Below are 21,936 nucleotides of genomic sequence, written 5' to 3' on the forward strand. Positions count from 1 at the left end.
CCTCCTCATCCATTGCTAAATAAGGCAAAAGGCAACACCCACATGTCTAATCTGCCAAACCAAAATGTCAGTTATTACACTGCATAATAAAGAACTTAAGCAATGCAGAAATTGCAGTAGTGCTTGTGGCTGTTGAAACAAACATGCTTTCAGAGTAGCAGTCTGTCATGACCTTCCAGCCTCACAAAAAGCTGCCAAAACTGAAGACAGAAGAAATGTCTCCCCCATGTCTGGTCCTCACAAAGAAACTTGTAAGAAAAAAATCACTTTAATTACAACCATTAACTAAAGAAGACATCACTGCTGCAGAAAGTGGTGTCAGACATCACTGAGGATGTTTAAGGCTCCCTCATTGTTCCAGACACTGACATCATACCCAGCACTGGTTTAACCCGAGGACACGTGTCTCTCCTTAGCTTCTCACCTCCCCAGATCATTTCAGACTGAGCAGTAAAATGGAAGCTGCAGAACAGACTGCCCTGATTTTAAAAGCTGTTACTATATTAGATAACATTTAATAGAAGCAGCAAAATAAATATTGAATTTCGTGCAATGCTTTGGGTAAATATAGGGATCCTTACAGTATAGCCAGATTTACTGAAAAACACAAGATTTAATGAGAAAAGTAAATAGTGAGTGATGTTTGTGTACACACCTGCCTGAGTCATATGTAAACAAGTTAGAGCTACTAAATGTTTGATGAATACCCAAATGTGCATAAATTACCATGTTATGCACAGTTATCAGACTCATGTTTCATAAGTGAGTCGTGGAGCCTCTTGACAGCTTGTTGCAGTATGTTAAGTGTTAAAGGAAACTAAACTCAAACACGTGCACTTTTCTAATGAGGGCAAGGTCACTGCTGCACAGAGTCCTGACCTCTGCTTTACTGGATGTGTCAGAGTCCCCTGATCATGCCACAGTTCCTCTCAATCACTTCGCTGACCTGCTCCCAGCCATCATTGAGATTCAGCTTCAGTTTCTGTTGTCTCACAGTGCTTTGCTGTCTTAGAAAATGGGACTGAATACAGGCAAGAAATGACAAGTGATTTCAAACAGTAGCTTGTTTTATATTAAAACAGAGTTTTTGACTGTATGTCACACATATGTTTTTTTTTTTGTGTGTGTGTGTGTGTGTGTTTTGTACGTCTGTTATTATGCTTTGGTAAGTGTGAGATGGTTTCTTTTATGGACAATAGTTCCTCAATCTGGTTCTGCAATGTTGCGGTGAGGCAGTTAGATTGTTAAGCCATACATTCGCACCTGACAGCAGAGCAACTGAAAGTGATAACACGGCCTTGCATCTAAAGTCAGCAATACCAATTTCAAACTGCAGTGTCACAGTTTACCAGGGGACTTCCTGAGTGTTGCTAGGATCGAAATGTGTTGTTGTAATTAAATCTTTATGAACAGGTGGCAATATCAGTTCCTGTGGCTTTTTAGCCTCAGTCGAGTTTCACGCACTTTTGTGTTCTGATTGACAAGCCCAATAAGACCCTGGATTACAATAAATCCTCTCATAATAATGCAAAGGGTAAGGGATGACATTGCTCAGGAAGGCTCTTTTCACATATTGTATGTCCAAGACATGCACCTCATTCACACAATTTAATTAAGTGATCCTCAGACACCGCAACCTTTGCTCGACTCAAGTACCTTAAGAGTGCCAAGTGTAAAGCAGAAGAGAACTGTAGCTGCTTTGAACTCTAAAGCTGGAATAATAATAATGTGATTATTGTGAAGTTTATTTATCATATTAGAAATTATAATAGTGTGTCCTAAGATATGTGAAAAGCTGAAGACTAGCTGTGACTAGTCAGTGAGAACAGAAGCCCTGACCACAGCAGTAGTGTAATTCATCCATATTAAGAAAAAGCAGGATCTGTATTTCTGCTGATACTGTGTGACCATGGAAATTTGGTTTTGTTTTTGGGGTTTTTAGAGATTTTAGCCTTCATTCCAATATAATGATACTCCAACTTCAGTTTGTTCTTCAAAAGGCTTTTTTTTTTTTTTTTTTTTTTTTTCAAAAAAGGCTTGGTTTCATTAGGATTTTCTGTCAGTCTTTTTTGTTTGCCTCAGTGTAAGATCTCAGGTTCTGAGGGGTGTTTGGACTCATCTTTGTCTGATGTTTGGCACTGATACTTGGCGTGTAGGGAGCAAAAGCAACAGGACTGCTGAAAACATCCAGTATTTTGAAATTGGATAACCTTGTCTTGTCTGTACTACTTCTGTCTCGTGCTATTGTTTGATGGCTCAGCAGTGATGGTCTCTTCATGGCCAGTATGAGATTAGAAATGTTTCTTTTGGCTTATGTAATGTCTGTAAAATAGCACATATCAATACAACTGAAATAGCAGAAGGTTTAGTATATTAACCCTAGAGTGATTTTGTAGTAACTCTAGGATAAAAACAAAACTTATTGCATTATTTATACAAAGAGTACCCATTTCTGGTGGTACTGGACCAACATTAGCCCCAGTTGCTAAGCAGAGGCTGAGTGCGTCAAAGTGTTGTATGGTTGACCCTTTAACAACATAGTCATATAGAGTCATATTTCTCATCTCTTTGTGTTGTCAAATCTCAGTCTTGAGTTAATCAGTCTGTTTGCCTCAGCGTTTGGTAAATGTGTTGTCGCCAGCCAGCCGGGTGGTTAAGCGGAGGTTATTAATCTGAGGATTTATTTATCTAACTGATCTACTAGAGGGAGCAGCTGTTGTGGGGTTGAAGGGACAGCAGTACCCTGGTGTTTGGTCCCTCATTACTGCTTTTTAATGAGGAGGAGTGAATGATTTCACTGGGTTTCCCATCTGGCCTTTCATTGCATGTTGCTCTCATCTCTCATGGTACTTGGTTTCAGTGAAGAGTCTGTGTAGGACAATGGTGCTCAAAAACACACTTTAAAAAAAGGCTGTATCTCACATGGTATGGTTTACTTTCACTTGGGTATGACAGGGGAATTCTTACTCCTGCGATGAGAACATTAATGTAGTAGAGCTGGGTACTTCCCTGCAGATCATGATATTGCATAAGCTGTAACACTTTTGTAATAATTTGCCAATCGGTTGTCTAAAAGCTCAACAGCTCTCCCTTATTTAACCAGAAGGTGAGCAAGGAAGAGCTGGTTATTACTTTACTCTGGTTATTCCTCCTCTGTGACTGATAGATACTCAAGGAAATTTGTTAAAAGTAACGGCTGACAGCTGTTATTAACTGTTTGATTTGAGCCTTATGACAGACACGTTTGTGTTGAGCAGAGAATGTGGGGTAGCAATTGTGATATGAAAGCCACATGGCCTTGTGGCTTTCATATCACTGTGGCCTTCCCACAGTTAGCAAATGTCATTTCAGCAGCTGTATTTTTAGGATTTATAGTGATTAAAACAAAAAAAAAAACATCCCACTCAAAATCACGTACCCATATCCCTCACCCCCACCCCCACTGCACTCAGCTCACCATGAAAAATGAAAATGCATGTTTACACACATCCATCACAGATTAATGCAAATATTGTTCTCATATAGTTGGCTTCCCACGCAGATGACTTTGTTTTCTAAGTGCTATCTGTTGTTTACCTCTCACTCTCCCACCCGTCTCCACCAGCATTACCAAGGAAAGCATCGTAGACGTGGAGGCGTTTGTGAAGAAAGTGGAGCAGAAGATCGAGAGCTGTTCCCAGCAGGACGTAGAGCTCCACATTGAGAGGGTGGGCATGTTTTCACTACAGTCTTCAAAGCACAGCCATGCACAGCACTTAACACATGGACATGTAAACAGAGCAGATGACAGCCTGTTTTTATGCATCACATTTCTTCCCCGCAATTACATAAAAACACACATTTGGCCTATAAGAATACTTTATATCATATTAGCAGATTAAGTACACTGTTTACACAGGAACTGCACAGGGTTTGCACAAGTCTTTGTTTCAACTCAACACAACAACAACTCAACATATATATATATATATATGATCATAAGTTCAAATGTTACATGTGTGTTTGCTACACTGTACTAGATATGGGGGAGAATCAGTCCAAATACACTGACTCCTAAAGCAGAATCAAACAACGTAAACTGGATTCAAGATGTTTTGCTTTGATTCTACAGATTTTTGTTTGTATCCAAAAACTGTACATGATTGTCAAATGCACAGCAAATGAGGAGTTTCAAAACAATATTAATCACTCACACATAGATGAGGTTTTAACAGATGAGGATGTCTGTCTCTTTTACTTTGACTTTTTTTTTAGTGTCTATGAGGTACTTTCCATTGTCAGAACAACTGATGGAAATCCAGGTAGTTATTCACCCTTTGCATTCTAATGCCTTTTGTTTCCATCCCTTCTCAGATTTTCGTCATCAGCCAGGCAGAGCCTCGTCTCCCACTGCAGTTGGAGGATGCTGTCAGGCCTGATGGAGAGGGGGAAGAGGTGAGGAATAGATGAGGAGACGTGGGAAGTGTACTTCATCCAAGATCCTCACTAGTGGAGACAATCCAGCACCATTTTCCCCCTCTGTGCCCACTAATGTGAAGTATTGGTTGACACCTATGGCTGAGCTTATTCATTTTTTTTTTTTCAATGACATAGTACACTGTAGTTCACACTGATTGCAGGACATTTTAGTGGCAGTAGGTAGCTGATTTGAACCCTATTAACCATCCACCATGAAACATTCTGAATCATTGAATCATGAAATATGGCCTATCTCCTCATGTTCGTTGTAATTTGGTGATTTGGCTAAGAATGAGAAAATACAACCATAAATAAATCAGGGTGACTTGGTATCAGATACGGTAAACCTCCAAGTGTGGTATATATATATCTAACATGAAACTTTTGTCAGGTGAAAAGAATCAGCTTGTACCACGAATGAGACAGCACTCTGCTCCCAACTAGTTAGTTAGTTTTAATTTGAAAACTAGCATATCCATGTCATGAAATACTGTAAGATGTTGTCAGTCATTAATTTGGTAATTAAACCTGGATAAATTGAACAAGAGCACAGTGGCGCACACTCAGTTATCGCTGCAGTCGCGTCTTCTACCGAATATTTCAGCGTTTACTCGAGTAATCGCATAAAATAGACTTTTGCATTTTTAAACAATAATACTATAGTGTAATGCATGACAGAAATGACATGTTACCTTGAAATGACGTTACCTTGTCAGCTCCGCTGGGTGAGCCGGTCTGGTTCACAATTGGATGTTTTTTTGTTCGGATGTTGAAGCATTGACGAAGTGCTGCTGTGGTTCTCCAGTTCTACTTTACAATACACACATTGCACCGTGTTGTCATCTTTTTTAAGTTTGAAAAGATCCCAAACTTTGGACACTTTCTGCTTTTTACGGACGGTTTCTCTCTCTGTCACAGCGCCAACTTTGATACTGAAATGCGTTGTACGACAGTGATTGCAGTCCTTGTGGAACAATGATCCCTAGGTGGAGCAGGTCCGATAATGCAAGTTACAGTAATTAAAACAATCCTTGAGGCAAAGAATTTGCTTCGGGGGTGTTTTTTTTTTTGTTTTTTTTGTTTGTTTGTTTTTTTTGTAATGGAATTACTCGATTTCTCAATTTGCTCGAGGATTCACTGCAGCCCTACACTCAGTACCATCAAATACAGTCAGTAACATCACTTTGTTTGACTAGCCTTTTTTTATGCTAAATGTGATTTCATGTTTGTAAGAGCTGGCAGCCAGAGGTTGGGGAGCCCTCCGAATTCCAATTAAGGAGATTTGTGCATCAGCACTGAATAATTTGCAGGAATCATGATGTATTTCAGAAGCCATTATTTTTCCCCACCTCCAGCTAAGGTGGTTATTAGTGATTATTGAACTTTGCGCCTGCAGTTTTGCACTGTCCGTCACTGGCTTAACAGCAATTTGATGCACAACTGATTCAGCAATTCAGTTCAAAACTATCTATATAATCATTAAATAACCATCAGTCTGTGCCGATAACCAGGGCATTGTGACTTTGTGTTCTCTCAAACGATTGTCCAAAATGTTGCTATACCTCTAAATCATGGTCAGAGAAGCATCAGAAATGCCTGGGTCAGTGTCCTTGGTCTTTGTCTGCCATGCTTATGTGTGAAATGCTGCATCTGTAATGGTAAATTTAAATGTTTTGTTAGAAAGACCATTTGTAATAAAATACAAATCACTATAGTTTTGAATAGCTTTATATTAAATGGTGCAATAATTGCCACACACCAAGAGCGTATTGTTGCTCTCTAACTGTAGAGTATCCAATAGTGTATAATTTTTAAATATATTATTTTGGGCATGTCAATATATGCATGTCACGATTCAGGGGGCAGCTGAGAGCATGTCTGTTTATCTGGTAAGCTGATGTCTGCAGCTGCAGTAGCATCTCAGATGTTTTCTGCAGGGATACAACTCATAGCAACACCTGCCTTCCCAAGAGACACAGGCCTTAACAGCCCTCTGTATCTGACTGTCTGTCTGTCTAACCTTTGTCCCTCTGTGTGGGGCAGGATGTGGCCACACAGGCTATTAGTTCAAACCCCTGTGGAACCTCTGAGGAAGCCTGACATCCATGACACTGGAAGCAGTGGTTCCTCCTGTGATGAAGCATTTACTTTTTTCCTTTTGTTGTTTTTATGTTTTTCTTTTCTCTATTGTGGCCTTGTTGTCCCATATTGCAGATTTCTTTTGTTGTAGTTGACCCTGTAATAGCTGCTACATCGAACAAAGCAGCAGTATATATTTTTTTTGTTACTTGTAGGTGTTTATGTTGTGTGAGTGTGGTAGTTGTGCACAGCTCAGGGTATTTCATTCCTTTAGGAAAAATAACATGGGCCCATTAGTGGTTTTTAAGCTGATAGGTTTGTCTTTGTTTATAGAGCTATCATTAGTTGATATGTACAGTAAGCAGTTTGTTTTTTTATTTAATATCTAGTATAATTATTATTATTATTTTTTGTAATACATTTATGTTTTTTTGTTTGTCCTCAGGAAGGCAGAGCCACAGTCAACCAGGACACAAAGCTGGACAACAGGGTGATTGATCTCAGGGTAAGCTGTTGTAGAATGAGGGAAAACAATGAAACTTCTTTTCCTTTCGGCTGCTCCCTTCAGGTGTCGCCACAGCGAATCATCTGCCTCCATTTAACCCTATCCTCTGTATCCTCCTCGCCCACACTAACTATCCTCATGTCCTCCTTCACTACATCCAAGAACCTCCTCTTTGGTCTTCTTCTAGGCCTCTTTCCTGGCAGCTCTAACCCAGCATCCTTTTACCAATGTATTCACTGTCCCTCCTCTGAACATGTCCAAACCATCTCAATCTGGCTTCCCTGGCTTTTTCTCCAAAACATCTAACATGAGCTGTCCCTCTGATGTCCTCATTCCTGATCCTATCCATCCTCGTCACTCCCAGAGAGAACCTCAACATCTTCAGCTCTACTACTTCCAGCTCTGCCTCCTGTCTTTTTCTCAGTGCCACTGTCTCTAAACCAGACAACATTGCTGGTCTCACCACTGTCTTGTCCACCTTTCCTTTCATTCTTGCTGACACTCTTTTGTCACACATCACACCTGACACTTTCCTCCACCCTCCATCCGTTCCAACCTGCTTGCTCACGTCAGGGAAAACAATGAAACAAACTGTAGAATATATGAAAAATCCTGCAGGTTTAGTTATTTTTTAAGTTGTCTGGTGAGATGAAAAATAAGGTTTAGATCAGATATTTGAACCCAAATTTGTTTTGTTTGAAGTGTGAAAAGAAAGAGTCTGTGATTTTAGTGGGCTGGTGCTGTGCGTTTTGTGTAGTTGGTAGATGTGCTAAACCTATGCAAGCAGCCGAATACACCAAGCCACAGAATCTCATTGTTTTGATCTGTGCCTCTCCCGTGGGTGATGTGGCAGGCAGGAAGGTACCGACACCACAGCACAGAGCTGCGTAGCTCACATGCTTCACAACAACACCTGTTTTCTGCAACACTGTGTACATGGAGCTCATGGACTCAAGTCTGTCATCAGTTTTGCACTTTAGAGGCCAGTGAAGCTATAAAGTGGTTCCCACTCTGACAAACAGACACTCCAAAATGTGACCATAAAACCCCTCCAATAATAATTGAGTTCCTGTGGAACTCCCCTTGTAACTTGACCATCCTTAAACATCAGGTTCTTCACACTAAAACACCATGGAAAAGTTTACTTGTGATATTTTAAATTTAGTTTGCATAAGACACCTGGACTCTCAGGCAATGTTTGGACAATGATTCTGCCTCTTTGGTATTCGTGTCAAAGCAAATTCCCTAACAGTGGTGTTGCTATTTCCTCAGCACCGTGGCCCTGTACGAAATGCATGAGAATCAATCCATGGTCTTTTTAGCCCCCAACGCGCGCACACACACACACACACACACACACACACACACACACACACACACACACACACACACACACACACACACACACAGTTAAAGGCTTATAGCCCTGACATAAAGAATAAAATAAAAAGTGTTGCCCATAAAGAGTAATAAAATCCAATATAAAAAATACAAAGCATAACAGTATTTTAGATGCCAGTATATGCAATTATATGAGCAATACTATGCAACATCTAGCTGAAATTGTTGAAATAATTACCAGCTGGTGAAATTACTAAAAAGAAAAGGCAAGGTGAGCCCAGGAGTAAACTGTGCTTTGGAAACCTGCCTGTGGTATATATTCACCACAGTAGGGATTTAAACCAGTTCTGATGGCTGCTGAGACATATTTGAAGTCTATTTTATGAAGCTCCACATTTCTAAGCACACCACCAGGTGAACTGCCAGTTTCAAGCACTAACCACTATCCACCCTCTCGCTTTTACATCTACTTAGTGCACATTTGCTGTAAACAGGAAGTGCTTTCTAATTTTTGAATGTGGCCCCACACAGACAGTTTTTAGGGTGGTTTTTCCCCAGGTTTAATGTGAGGCACAGCCCATGTATGGGACATGACACAAATGAGTCATTGGTGGTCTGTCGGTAGAATTTGGTATTTGGTTCATTGCATTTGAGCCATTTCTGTAAAAATGATTTGAAGCAGGGAAGTTTTATGTTTTTCTTCTTCTTTTTGTAAAGCGTTTATGTTGAAAGTGAAGTAAAAGTTTCTGCCAGACAGCCCTGAGGCATTGTCTGCAGATTAATGAGCTTGCCCATCTTTATACATTAGCAGCTTTCTATTCTACCAGCTGTTTGTCAGATAAAGCCTTTTCAAGACTGGACAGACATTACAGAAGGCCAAGAATGAGAAATGAAACCTTTTAATTAATGCAGACCTGTGCATCCTCTATTGAAAGGATCAGGGCCCATCTTCATGAACATGTATAATAACTAGAGTTAAAAGCCAGAAAAAAAATTGTAGAAGTCTTGTGATTTGAGATGAGTCATTGGATTTTAGGGAGTGTTCACTTAACGTTTTGACATGCTCTGTTGTCTAGATGTGGCAGTTTTAGGGGGCTTTTGAGGTTTAGGTTTTTTTACAGTAATCTTGTGTTTTAGTTTAAGCAGTTCTACCCCGTCTCGGTTTCAGTAGTTCCTTTTTTAATTGTAGTTTTAACGCACTTAAGCCTCTTTCCTGCTGAGAATGCATGGCTTTCTATTGCCAACAAATAAGTGTTTCACCCTTTATATCAAGAGGAACTACACAAGCAGAATTTGGTGCTCGTTTTCACACATCTGTTATGATTATGTAATAATTCAAATGAATCATTCTCAATGTTGTAATGCGTCTGGGTGCGTGGCTGTGTGTGTGTTTGCATGTGTATCACATCCCCCCACCCCCCAACCCCCACCACAGACGACCACCAGCCAGGCCATCTTTCGTCTGCAGTCAGGTGTGTGCCAGCTCTTCAGAGACACCCTCACCAAAAAGGGCTTTGTGGAGATCCAGACCCCTAAAATCATATCAGGTACACACGCATACTTTCTGTCACGTTGATCCTGCCCCATGGGAAAACTAAGACTAACGTGCATTGAATCTTTTTTGATGGGATGTTTCACTAGAGGCACACTTGTTACAGTATCACCTCCCACAGTTGTCCTGTGAGTCACCGTGTGACAGTTATAGGTTTGACTTTCTGAAGTTCAGTTGAAGCTCACAAAACAGTTTCAGTGAATTTTTTGATCCAAAAGACTCATGCACATCAATGTTCAAGCAGCAGCACATCAGAAGGTATTAGACAGTGTTTTATAGTCAGACCAATCAGGATTTTAATCCAACTCTCACATCAGGTCCTCTATTTCCACATTTCCACACAACGCCCTTCTAATTTGACAGAAGAGGCCTTTCCCTAATCTTGTTTCCCAAGGATACTGCCGTCCTGTCTCACATCACTGAAATAAGGCAAGGCTAGAAAAAACTTTTTTTTCTCTTCTTGTTCTTCAGTTGTAGCGATTACTTGGTGTTCTACATGCGCAGGTTTAATTATTCTACTATTGGGCTGAAAGGAATGGATTGTCTAAAGCATAGCGAAAGCTCAGAGAAGTGTTGGGAATTAATAGATAAACAAATGGCAACAGAATTTGAATGGGAAGCATTAGTTGTAATGTTTTGACTAGAATGAGTAGCATTTTCTCTTCCAACAGAGGACAATAGTCTTGAACACTAAGCCACAGTCCACAGCCATCCACATGCCTCTCAAATTTTAAATGTACTGTGGTGAAACCCACTCTCACTTCCTCTTTTCTTAAAGAGCCAATGATCTTAGCTTAGCCTGTCACATCCAAATTCAAAACTGCCGCTCTTTTATTTTGGCGGCAGCTGTGGATAACTTCGTGTACTTTCAGCATAAACCGCATCTTCCTGCCTGCCAACACCCATAGCATAGGCAGTGAACAGTTTGTGCTGCATGTACCCCCCACCCCTTTGACAGCATGAGGACCAGGTATTGCCTCTGACGTCTGCTTCACATAGCGAACCGCAGATGAGCTATGTGCTTGTGTACTGTCTGGCTGATGTTATGCAAGTCTGAAATTTGTACTTGTTTGTTTTGAAAAACATACCAGGCAACTGTTTGTAGTTTTCTTCTTTTTTTTTTTTGCCAATGTTCAACAGTTTTCAGTCAAAAAAAAACAGTGTTATAGCTGTCATAAGATGTCTTCACTTTAAAAAATGAGTAAAAATGACCAGGTTATGTAATAAAATAAACTAAATCCCTAAAGAAATTCAGGTATGTCCTCATTACTTCGGTTCTTTGAGTTTGTAAAGTTAAGTGCTCACTAACCCAGATGTGTTTGTCTAAAACCCCATCAGCCCTAACAGTTAATCATCATTCTGGGCTCATTTCACATCTAAAAGTTGTCTCTGTTCACTTCTAGCTGCCAGCGAAGGTGGTGCAAATGTCTTCACGGTGTCTTACTTTAAAACCAGCGCGTACCTGGCCCAGTCTCCCCAGCTCTACAAGCAGATGTGCATCTGTGCTGACTTTGACAAGGTCTTCTGTGTGGGTCCAGGTAAGAATGCTGCCCATCTGTCCCCTCACACTTTTTCATTTGCTTATGGCAAAATGAGCAGCAAGAGTATTGTAAAAACCGTCGACCCTGCTAACTGAGCTGACGGTGTTGAAATGTCTCCAAATGCATTGAGATTGTTAAACTTTACCAGACCTCCCTCTGTTGCTTTTTCGGTGGTCTGAGCTGCTGTGGTGTTTAGTGCGTTAGCGACACAATGGGGCTTTTAAAAGACTTTATGGCATTGTGCTGGGTCTAAAAGAATATCCATCTCTTCAGATGAGCAAACACTGCCACCTTTGGATTGAGTAAATTCGAATAGTGTTGAATAAATGTGTTTTTAGTTTGTCATTGATACACAATTCTGAACTAAGATAAAATAAAATGTTTGGAAGAAGGATGCAACTTCAGTATTCTACCAGCTGGGCTTAGGCCTTTGTTTGCATCTCTGTACCTCCACCAGAGAAATCAAAGGGCTGAAGGTCATCACTGCTTCTAAGGCATCAATGTACTCACGACTGTAGTTACAGTTACATTTACATTTCAGGATCACTGGGAGCAACTTTCTTTGAAATCTCAGCAGCCCAGAAGCATTACTGCGTTTAAATATTCCACAGCATTGGTGCCACTATCTGAAATCAGCTAAAGAGGTCCACAGGGAATAAACCGATGTAAACACCAGGCCGGTCTTCAGCACAGGGGAGCAGATGTCATGTTAATTATGTCTAGAATTGTTTTATATTTTTATTGGTTGTTTCATTAAATGTATGCAAGGGTCAGATGTTTATCCAACTGTGTTGGTTCTTAACTAAAACTATGTGTAGCATACAAAAGCAGGAATATCTGCATACAGAAATGAGAAATGATGCATATTCATGGACCTGTGTTATAAGTCGTAGTGTCTAATTTCCACTCAGCTGATTTAAATCCACATATGGCTTAATAGGTTTGCGTGTGTGTAAAGATTGCTCCACCACACTGTACAATTGGAAATGAGAAGAAACAGGAAACTCCATTTAACATCAGCAAGGTCCTCTGACATCCACAGAGCAGCAGTCCTTACGCAGGACCAATATGATTGGCTCTGTCTAATTATATGTGGCACTCATAATGACATGAATTCATCAGAAAGGTACCCGCAAACTATCATCAGCAGTGACATGTTAATCGTCAGAAAGGTAATCAGTAATGACTTTGTTTATTGCGCTCACATCACAGTGTGTGTCATAATCAAGGATACAATGCAGAGAAAGATGAAATGAAAGCATCATAGCAGCATCACTAGTAAAGCATTTCCCAGCAACAAAATGCCTTAAAATGAGTCTTGTAAACACGTAGTCCTTGATTAGAGTGACTTCAGAGTGCAGATGCTGAACTTCATGACCCTGTATATGAAGTTCTGCTTTATGACCTGGTCAGATGCTCAAAAGGGAATTTGACAAACAATTACTCTGTATTCAAGGCCATTTCACTAGAAGATGTGTTGCAACCTTTCACTGTCTTTGTTTAGACACTGACGTAATTTCTGCACCATTTCAGTTTTCAGGGCAGAGGACTCCAACACCCACCGCCATTTGACTGAGTTTGTGGGTTTGGATATTGAGATGGCCTTCAACTACCATTACCATGAAGTGATTGACTCCATCACTGACACTATGGTTCAGATCTTCAAAGGCCTGAGAGACAAGTAAGATTCAGATTCATACCGTTAAGATTAAAACTAACGGGATGATATCTTTGTTTTGACTTTACAGATTCTCTGGGTATTCTTGTACTCCCATTTTTTGTGAGTGCTGGAAAAACTACATTACATGCCACAGAAGCTCAAGTTTTGTTTTCCACACAAGAACTGAATTTTGACATCATCAGTTTCTGGTGGGGACATTTCATGGTTTGCAGAGAGTTGAAATATTAAAACTCTTTAAACTGTTGAATCCAGGTGAACTGCTGTCTGCTCTGTCAAAAACATCCAACAGTGAGTTCCACTCACTGTTTGCCAACAAGAAAATGTCATGATGTAGCATTATTGCCTCCTAGTGGTGTGAATCAGTGCTGCACATGAAGTGATGACTGGACAAAGATGAGTAGGCACCTATATGAATAGCCTTTGACAGTTCTCATACAAGCTGCCTTCACACTTAAATGTATATTTTTACATTTGCTGCTTAATTGACTGAGTGCACATTCCTGAACATTTCTTAGCAGTTTCACCATTAAATGAATATGTCCACTGCCTGTTAAACGTTTGGGGTCACCTCCTTTTTCAGTTAAGCATTTTGAGTCCAGTGATTATCTCAAATTGTCCAAAGCAAAGTAGTAAACTGCCAGAGGTTTAAAAAAAAAAAAAGACAGTTACTTGTGTGTGCTACATGTTTTCTGTAGCAGTTAAAGCCTTGAGAATGGATGAAAACAGTTTCCACAGGGGTTACTAGTATAGTATATCTGTAGTATATACTGTAGTATACAGTTTACCAACTTGTGTTGGGTACTTCAAACTATATTTGAAAAGTCTGTGCTACTGGACACACTGAAGCATTATTTGGACTATTTATTCTGCAGTTCAGGGAAATCAGGACAGTGATGCAGCAACAACTTTCAAGGCTGTGTAAGAACTAGACCAGTCGCTTCAAATGATGGAACAATCTGAAGAGTGAAACTTACAAGTCCTTCACATTTGTGGAAACTTTTGCCATAGTGCGTCTATCCCAATAATATTTGATTTCAGTTGGACAAAGAATGAAACAAGTGTGTTAGGTTGTTGAATGAGTCAAAAAAATGTACTTAAACCATTCTATGATTCTGTTTTTCCATTATCTCCAAATTACTCATGGTATTGTGGATTTTTGTGTTGCAGCTAGCTTGAATAGAACAATTGAGCCAAATTTGTCTGACAGGCTGATGTGATGTTAAAATGCTGAGTCTTTTATTAAGAGAATAAAAAGGGGCTTTCCCACCACCAGTCTCTTCACCACTTCAGTAAAGGATCATCCCAAAGACACGATTTAACTTTGTGTAACTTTGTGGTCGAATCAGAGACGTGTCATCTTAGGTTAAATGCCATGAAACCTGTCCCTTTTATATTGTAAATGTTAGTCACTGTTGGTTAGTTCAAACTTGTGACTGTTGTTCCTCTTTCTCAGGTCACTTTGACCGTGTTTGTTCTCATGACTTTCCATGTTCCTCCTTGACGTATGAAATGACTTTGCATGTGCGTCTGACTGATGTTCAGAATGACTTGGTCTCTGTAGAGCTCTGTTAGTTGTTAAATCAGTCAACTAAATGTTCTATGTCTTTTAAAACATGATAAATGCTGCTTCTCTCTTACCTCCCCTGTGTAATAGTGTTTGCTCCTTTTACCTTTAAGCATTTTTACTGCTTTTGATAACTCTACTTTGCTTTGTTTTTGGAAAAGAGAGCTTGCAACATTAACTGCAGAGTTAAATTTAAGATTTAATCACTATACAGAGCTGTGAGACCTTTAAATACCAAAATATTTTCTTACAGTGACTGATGTTTGTGGGCTGTAGCTGTTGTTAGATTAACAACCAGAGGTGAACTTCCTTGGCATTTGTGTCTGTGTGGGTGGGAGTTTTAGTTGTTTTTAAATGTGTGTGTCTATGTCTGTGTCTGTCTGTCTATGTGTACATGTGCTCACCTGCCTGTATGCATCAGCTTCCAGACAGAGATCCAGACGGTGAACAAGCAGTTCCCCAGTGAGCCGTTCAAATTCTTAGAGCCCACTCTAAGGCTGGAGTACACAGAGGCCGTGGCCATGCTGCGTGAGGCCGGGGTAGAGATGGGTGACGAGGATGACCTCAGGTCAGAATACATCACCTGTCACATTCCTCTCATCTTGTCAGATGATTTCATTAAATAAAAGCAGAAATATAATTGAATGTGTCTTTAAAGCAAAGATGTGAAATAAGACACCTAACATTTTCCAGTCAAGTAATGCCTGTGTCCTGTTTTACAGTTGAGACATGCATGGAAACATTTTTGTCATTCTGTTAGTGTAAATACACACGCTGTGAGTTATATAGTTTTATATGTAATCAGTTAAATTAGGTTAAAAAAAAAAAAAAAAAAAAAACAGCATAAATAGTGTGCCAGCAAAATACTGTTATCAGTATGGAAAAATAATGCTTTTTTTGTTGTTTCTTTCTAGTACACCTAATGAGAAACTTCTGGGCCGTCTGGTCAAGGAGAAGGTATGTTCACCTGTGTTTTATTAATTTAATGTCAGTGTGACAATATGAATATTGCTTGAGTTGACACCAGCTGTAGTAGATTCTCAGCAGGTTAAGAAACACTCATTTACGTTTAAAGTAGCAGTGAGTGCTCCAAAAACCCAAATTGATCTAACACCTGCGCCACAGTGAATTGGTGCTTTTCGAAGAAGAGTTCAAAATAATATTCAGGACGGTTTATTTTTGACTTTGCATGCCCTTCATAACCACTGCACATGGCAAAAACAAACAGTACTGTGCCATTTTGCCAAAAGCAGGTATTGTTTACTACATGCTTTATTATGCAGGCTTTTTGTGTCTTTATTCATTCTCAGGTATGTGACCACTGACTGTATATATGTCTTTTTTTTTTCCCTCAGTATGATACTGACTTTTATGTGCTGGATAAGTACCCACTGGCTGTCAGACCCTTCTACACAATGCCTGATCCAAACATCCCAGTAAGATTCACCCTTACACATGCATGCGCACACACACACACACACACACACACACACACACACACACACACACACACACACAGTTATTGGCTATATAGTAAGGACTGTGAAGTAACAAATATTAGGTACATTTTTGCAAATTCATTTTGCAGTTGACTTGTATTGAAGTTCCCATTTTTGACCCCCAAATTGGTTTGGATCTGTTTAGCTGGATTCAGCTAAACAGTTTGTGCTATTTTTCTTCTGCTTCTTGAACTTTGAATCAATGACTTTTCACCCTGACAGCAATATTGTCACCTTGCAGTCCTTTTACTTTCCAAATCAGTATGTCGTGTGTGTTTTCCACTTCTTTCATTAACTGAAGTGTCGATCACTTTATATCACAGCTGATGTCTTTTTGTTTTTGATCAGAAATACTCCAACTCATATGACATGTTCATGAGGGGAGAGGAGATCCTGTCTGGGGCTCAGAGAGTCCACGATGCCCAGCTGCTGACTGAGAGGGCCATCCATCACCAGATCGGTAAAAGCAAGAGTTGAAGGGCCATTCAATGATTTATTTGATGATGTCTGTCTCCCTCATCTGGTAACCAGTTGAAATTACAACAACATCAAATTAGTTATATTAGTTGTTAGTGAATGTTGGTGCACACTTATCAAAGTTTAAAGTTTTTTGGAACTGAACCACTTTCTTTGTATGCTACTACAGATCTGGAGAAGATCAAGGCATACATTGACTCCTTCCGGTATGGAGCTCCCCCACATGGCGGTGGAGGAATTGGTAAGGAATATATACTTCTTGCAGATCCCACAGGAGAGAGACTTTTGTGTTTTCCTGAACGCAACTGACCAGTTTTTTAAAAAAGTATATAATATCAATATGCTGGTTATGAAAATGGCTGCAAGCGTTTCATAGTTTTTTTAAAGGCAAAAATAAATATTAGTTGAGTAAATGAACTGTCATTCTTCCCAGGCCTGGAGAGAGTCTGCATGCTGTACTTGGGCCTCCACAATGTCCGTCAGACCTCCATGTTCCCACGTGATCCTAAGCGCCTAACACCTTGAATCCTCAAGCACTTAGACAAACTCAGTCCTTACTGGACTAACACACAGATGCTGGTGAAGGGAAACAGTACTAATCCATAAACGGAGATGGTGTAAGAGCTAGTGCCACACTATGACTCTAACATGCCACTATTATTAACCATTAAAATGAAAGAATAAATCAGTTCTAACAGTAGGGCATACTTTATTGATCAGTGTGCATTGTCAAACAGCAACAAGTAACAGATAGAGGAAGTGGCCGGTGAGTTAAGGAACAGGCCACCAAACTGCACACAGTGAATCCCTCTTTTAATCAACGAGTCAGTGTTTTCTAAAAACTACTTTAATACAGATCCTAGGAGTCCCTCATACCAGCACACACTTGGGACTAATGATTGTGGTCTCCAGCAGTATGCCTGTAACTACAGGTGTTTTGTAAGTAATTAATAGAACTAAATACACATTAAAAAAACTCAAACCACCATTTGTGTTGTCTTCATATTTGTTTTTTGCTTTTCCATGGTACCTCTTTATAAGGATCAAGCTATGTTTTGCCTATTACTTCAGTGCTAATTAGGTTTGATAGAAGATAGTTTCAACATGAACATATTGTGCAGACCTATTAAAATTCCACTCAGGAAAGGAATTGGAAAAATGAAAACTATAAAATATGCAACCCTTTAGTGTCTCTTCATTCACACATAGTTCAAATATAGCCTTAAATGCACTGTGCTGCCTTATGCAGTGCAAAAACAAATCAAAGTGGTGTTAACATAAAAATATATACATTTAATAGGCAAGACATTCAACACTGATAGTCGGTAATGATGTAAACTAATTTACACACATGCAAATGTAGCCCTACAGTTAATGAGAATATACTGTAAGCATAGATGAAAAGATGTGCTGTATCCAGAGGGTTATTCAGTCACAGTTCCACTGATTTGGAGGATGAAGAGAAAGATGTGAACAATATCAATGTAAAGAGAGAGAGCTCCGTAGATGTACTCCTCTGGGCTGATGGCCAACTCCCGGTTTCCAATAAGAAGCTGGGTATTATACACTAAAAACTAACAGAGAAAGAGAAGAAAAATTAACCTTTGGTTGTCATAAAAGAAGGAATGTGGGTTTGTCTGCTTAGGTTGTATGCAGAGCAGAGACAGAAGCCATCAAAGATTTTGACAGTGAAAATGAAAAATGAAGTTTAAATTTAGCACTGAGTCAGTCCCTCTTTGTCTGTCCAGCAGCCTGTTTAACTGAGATATCTCAACAATGAATTGCTGCATTAAAACAACACAGTTCCCTGTCTCCATGAATACTACTGTCTCTTCAACATCTGGTGTTTTTAGGTTAATGTTAATATCAGCATGATAATATGCTGAGGTTTAGCAGGTATAAGATTTATCATCTTAGTTCATCCATTATCTCTACCCACTTATTTCGGTGATCTGCTGGAGCCTATCCCAGCTCTCTTTGGGTGAAAGGCAGGGGTCCACCCTGGACAGGTCACCAGTCCATCACAGGGCCACATAGAGACAAACAACCTCACACACTCACACTCACTCCTATGGGCAATTTAGAGTCACCAATCAACCTGACATACATGTTTTTGGACTGTGGGAGGAAACCAGAGTACCTGGAGAAAACCCACACAAGCACAGGGAGGACATGCAAACTCAACACAGAAAGGTCCCTGGCAGGTTGCGAATCTGGGCCCTTCTGGCTGTGAACCAGCTGTGCTAACCACTAAGCCACCGTGCTGCCCCATCTTAGTTCATTAGTATGATCATTTAATGGGCATGACAGTTTTTTATTATATTTGATCTTAAGACTAGGATCAGACATAGAGATTTTGACCTCATAATGGTGCCAGGTAAAGTGTGAAGGGATAACCAAAGCTATTACAATCCATCCTGACAGAGACCAAACTGTAAAGCACTTTGGTCAGCCTGGCAGCTATTGTAAATGTGCTATATAAATAAAATGAACTTGAACTTGTTAAGATATTTGACTCAAAACCACAAAACTGAACCACATAGAAAAAGAAAGCAGGGGATTAAATAAATCATTCCGATATATCATTAGAGGATTATGCATGTCTACACATTTTTTATGATAATCCATCCAGTAGCTCTTGATCATGTTCATATCCCATGAGAATGAGCTACTTCCATTTTGGACACTCCATGCACTACTCTCAGATTAAAAGTATTAATTAACTAATAATTATATCATATAATATGATTGGTAGGTGACTGGGAAATTTCCTGCACAACTTTAGCACAATACATTATTATAGCAGGGTGCAAGTAATATTGTGCAATAACTTTGCAATACAAAGTTCAAATGCTCTCCTTTACTTCATGTGAGTGTCGACTCACCAGAGTGTAAACAATAGCTCCGATTGCAGCGTAGAGCATATGCAGCCAAGGGACCTGTTGAGTGACAGAAAAAGGGCCTTTGAATGTACAATCAGCCACACAGATACACCATATTGAGATGCTACCCCTCAAACTGAAAAATACGAGCAGAGAGAATAAATTAAAAGATTTGAGGAAAGAGTCCTCACATATTGGAAGGAGAGGACAATGGCTGTAACCACCCCAATGATCATGAGCAAAATGGCAGCAATACAGAGAAATCCCCCGCAGGAGGTGAAGTCCACCTGTGATGAGAAAAAAGTCATTAACAGGATGAAAGCAAAGTTAATAGGCTTCAAGCCACATGAAAGAGCAGTCATGATCATTTGAAAGAGAATCAGAATAAGGTAAGAATGTATATAATAATAAGTGGGTGGATGTGTCATGCACCAGCCAAAATTGTGACTTGTTCATCTTCAGTTGCATCAGACAGAGATGTCGGGGTTCACATCTTATCCCAAAATGTTATAAATATTTAAAGGAGCTCAGTGCCCTATTGTAATGTGAGACAAAGGCGTTCTTTTACACTCACAACAAAGACATCCTCTGACAAGCCACAATGTACTGAGCTACAGAGAGACACAGTTTACATCCCCATCTACCTTGGTTTGGAAGCAGAAGATTGTGACAGCTACACAAACTAAAGCTGTTATTCCCATGGCGAGAAATACTGCTTTGGTTTCATAATAGCTGTAAAAGATACACATGGTGATTAAAACAGAAATAATATAGGATGGAGTAACACATCACATTACGAAAATGTGCTGTGTTTGTGTACTGTGGTGTGTTGCCTGAGTTGGGGCCAAAAACAAACCTCGCAATTGTTCCAGCCATGTAAGACAAGGCAAGAGTCTGCAAGACAAAACATAAAAACCATGTATCATGAAGGGCAGAGTGGGCTGTAGCCTTACTCAGACTTCTTGATTTTTTAATAGTTGCCTTTGTTTTGTATTACTGTTCCAGTTTTCAACTCAAATATTATCAAACTCCTCAATTTTTTGTTGTTGTCTTTTTTGCTTCGACATATGGAGCTGCTGGACTCTAACCAAAATTGACTTCTGACTAATAATATATCAAACAATACTTACAAATATTCCCAGCAACACACAGTTCCATGGGAAACGTCTCCTAAACAAAAAAAATTAACATAGTACACAAATAGAAGTATTAGTGGTTGCAAGTATTTAAGACAAACATTAGCAGTAGTAAAAGTATTTTGTATCTTTTTCAGACAGAGCGGGGCCATACTTACCTTGGCTCTTTGCAGCAGATGAGAATGCAGTAAACCAAAAAATAAACCACACTAAGGAGAGACAAATCACTTTGTTACTCTATATAACAACATGCCATGACAACAATAGCTCTCAGAATGTTGTTGATGCTGGGGACTTTCTATGTTTATTTTTTAATTTAATTGCATCTTAATTGTGTTTTGTCTTGCTCCTGGAGTGTAACTCACAAAGATGCCCAGTAGATGCCAGGGTATCTGATGACAAACTGCCTCACTGGGTCGCTATGAAAACACAGATATAAGGGATCACTCATCCTCCAACAGACACGTTAAGCAGTGAGGTGGAATATTGTAATGGGATGAATAGTCAACACTTACACAAATGTAAAGACAGCAACAACTGAAAAGGTGACAGCAAGCTGTGCTGCTAAAATCAAGTAAACCTGCCCACAAACACAAAACCAAGATGTTCTGTTGAGCACACAAGGAAACATACCAGTGGTATGTAGATGGGATTAATGAGCTTGTCACAGGCACTCTGTACACACTGTTTAAGTAAGTGTGTGATATGACAAATGAGAAAAAGTCTTTACCTTTCTGATAAAGGCATGCCGAATAGATGTGCTTTCCCACTGGGTGCTCAGAAAATCCTCCATGTCTCCTGCAGGATTGGGGATAGCGAAGTGGTGATTTTATACTTATTAGAGCTGAGAACTATTCCAAATATAATACAGGATTTGATTAGTTTAAGTCCTGCGTTATTTCCTCAGAACCTGGAATGGATGCAGGAACTCCAGCAGACAGACTCGGTATTGTGGTGGGCATCCCTGATGGCGAGAAGCCAGAGGCTGCCCACATGCCAGCCTGTGGGTAAATGCCCTCCTGGCACCAGTAGCCAGGAGGACCAGGGCACATGCCAGGACTGGGACTGTAAGATGGAGGTGGTGGAAGAGGGGAGCCATGTTGTGGCTGGTGGGGGTAGTTTCCATATTTTGGATGGTGCAGTGCATCTTCATAAGGTGGTGGGCTGCCCAGTTTAGATGTCATGATTTTTGCTGGATCACCTTTAAGACAGTATGGTTAT

At 39.9% G+C, this 21,936-nt stretch overlaps 2 protein-coding genes across 2 annotated transcripts in view; one reads left to right on the forward strand and one right to left on the reverse strand.

Annotated features, from left to right (window-relative positions):
* Nucleotides 1-17,683, forward strand: part of dars1 (aspartyl-tRNA synthetase 1) — a 29,849-nt gene extending 12,166 nt beyond the window's left edge. The window contains exons 7-18 of the mRNA XM_026295252.1: nucleotides 3,605-3,707; nucleotides 4,354-4,434; nucleotides 6,983-7,042; nucleotides 9,819-9,930; nucleotides 11,339-11,473; nucleotides 13,010-13,157; nucleotides 15,143-15,289; nucleotides 15,636-15,678; nucleotides 16,077-16,157; nucleotides 16,569-16,680; nucleotides 16,867-16,938; nucleotides 17,131-17,683. Coding sequence (XP_026151037.1) covers nucleotides 3,605-3,707; nucleotides 4,354-4,434; nucleotides 6,983-7,042; nucleotides 9,819-9,930; nucleotides 11,339-11,473; nucleotides 13,010-13,157; nucleotides 15,143-15,289; nucleotides 15,636-15,678; nucleotides 16,077-16,157; nucleotides 16,569-16,680; nucleotides 16,867-16,938; nucleotides 17,131-17,222 — 1,186 coding nt within the window. The 3' untranslated portion in view covers nucleotides 17,223-17,683. The remainder of the gene's footprint in view (nucleotides 1-3,604; nucleotides 3,708-4,353; nucleotides 4,435-6,982; nucleotides 7,043-9,818; nucleotides 9,931-11,338; nucleotides 11,474-13,009; nucleotides 13,158-15,142; nucleotides 15,290-15,635; nucleotides 15,679-16,076; nucleotides 16,158-16,568; nucleotides 16,681-16,866; nucleotides 16,939-17,130) is intronic.
* A 211-nt stretch (nucleotides 17,684-17,894) lies between these two features.
* LOC113123661 (protein lifeguard 3-like) lies at nucleotides 17,895-21,899 on the reverse strand. The gene is made up of 11 exons (XM_026295882.1): nucleotides 21,626-21,899; nucleotides 21,446-21,513; nucleotides 21,231-21,295; nucleotides 21,081-21,134; nucleotides 20,874-20,924; nucleotides 20,710-20,749; nucleotides 20,436-20,473; nucleotides 20,224-20,311; nucleotides 19,771-19,866; nucleotides 19,583-19,636; nucleotides 17,895-18,271 (listed from the first exon to the last, which is right to left on the reverse strand). The coding sequence occupies exons 1-11, from the start codon at nucleotides 21,897-21,899 to the stop codon at nucleotides 18,122-18,124; spliced, it is 978 nt and encodes a 325-aa protein (XP_026151667.1). The 3' UTR covers nucleotides 17,895-18,121.
* Nucleotides 21,900-21,936: the final 37 nt, after the last annotated feature.

The sequence above is a fragment of the Mastacembelus armatus genome, chromosome 21 (genome assembly GCF_900324485.2).
Source record: "Mastacembelus armatus chromosome 21, fMasArm1.2, whole genome shotgun sequence".
NCBI classification, from domain to species: domain Eukaryota; kingdom Metazoa; phylum Chordata; class Actinopteri; order Synbranchiformes; family Mastacembelidae; genus Mastacembelus; species Mastacembelus armatus.

What these genes read in the sequence shown, in the direction of transcription:
- LOC113123661 (XM_026295882.1), bottom strand. Translation starts at nt 21,899, where the DNA reads ATGACATCTAAACTGGGCAGCCCACCACCTTATGAAGATGCACTGCAC. An exon ending in AGTTCCTGCATCCATTCCAG is followed by an intron (nt 21,514 to 21,625) that starts GTTCTGAGGAAA and finishes CCAATCCTGCAG; the next exon opens with GAGACATGGAGGATTTTCTG. An exon ending in GGCATGCCTTTATCAGAAAG is followed by an intron (nt 21,296 to 21,445) that starts GTAAAGACTTTT and finishes GTTTGTGGGCAG; the next exon opens with GTTTACTTGATTTTAGCAGC.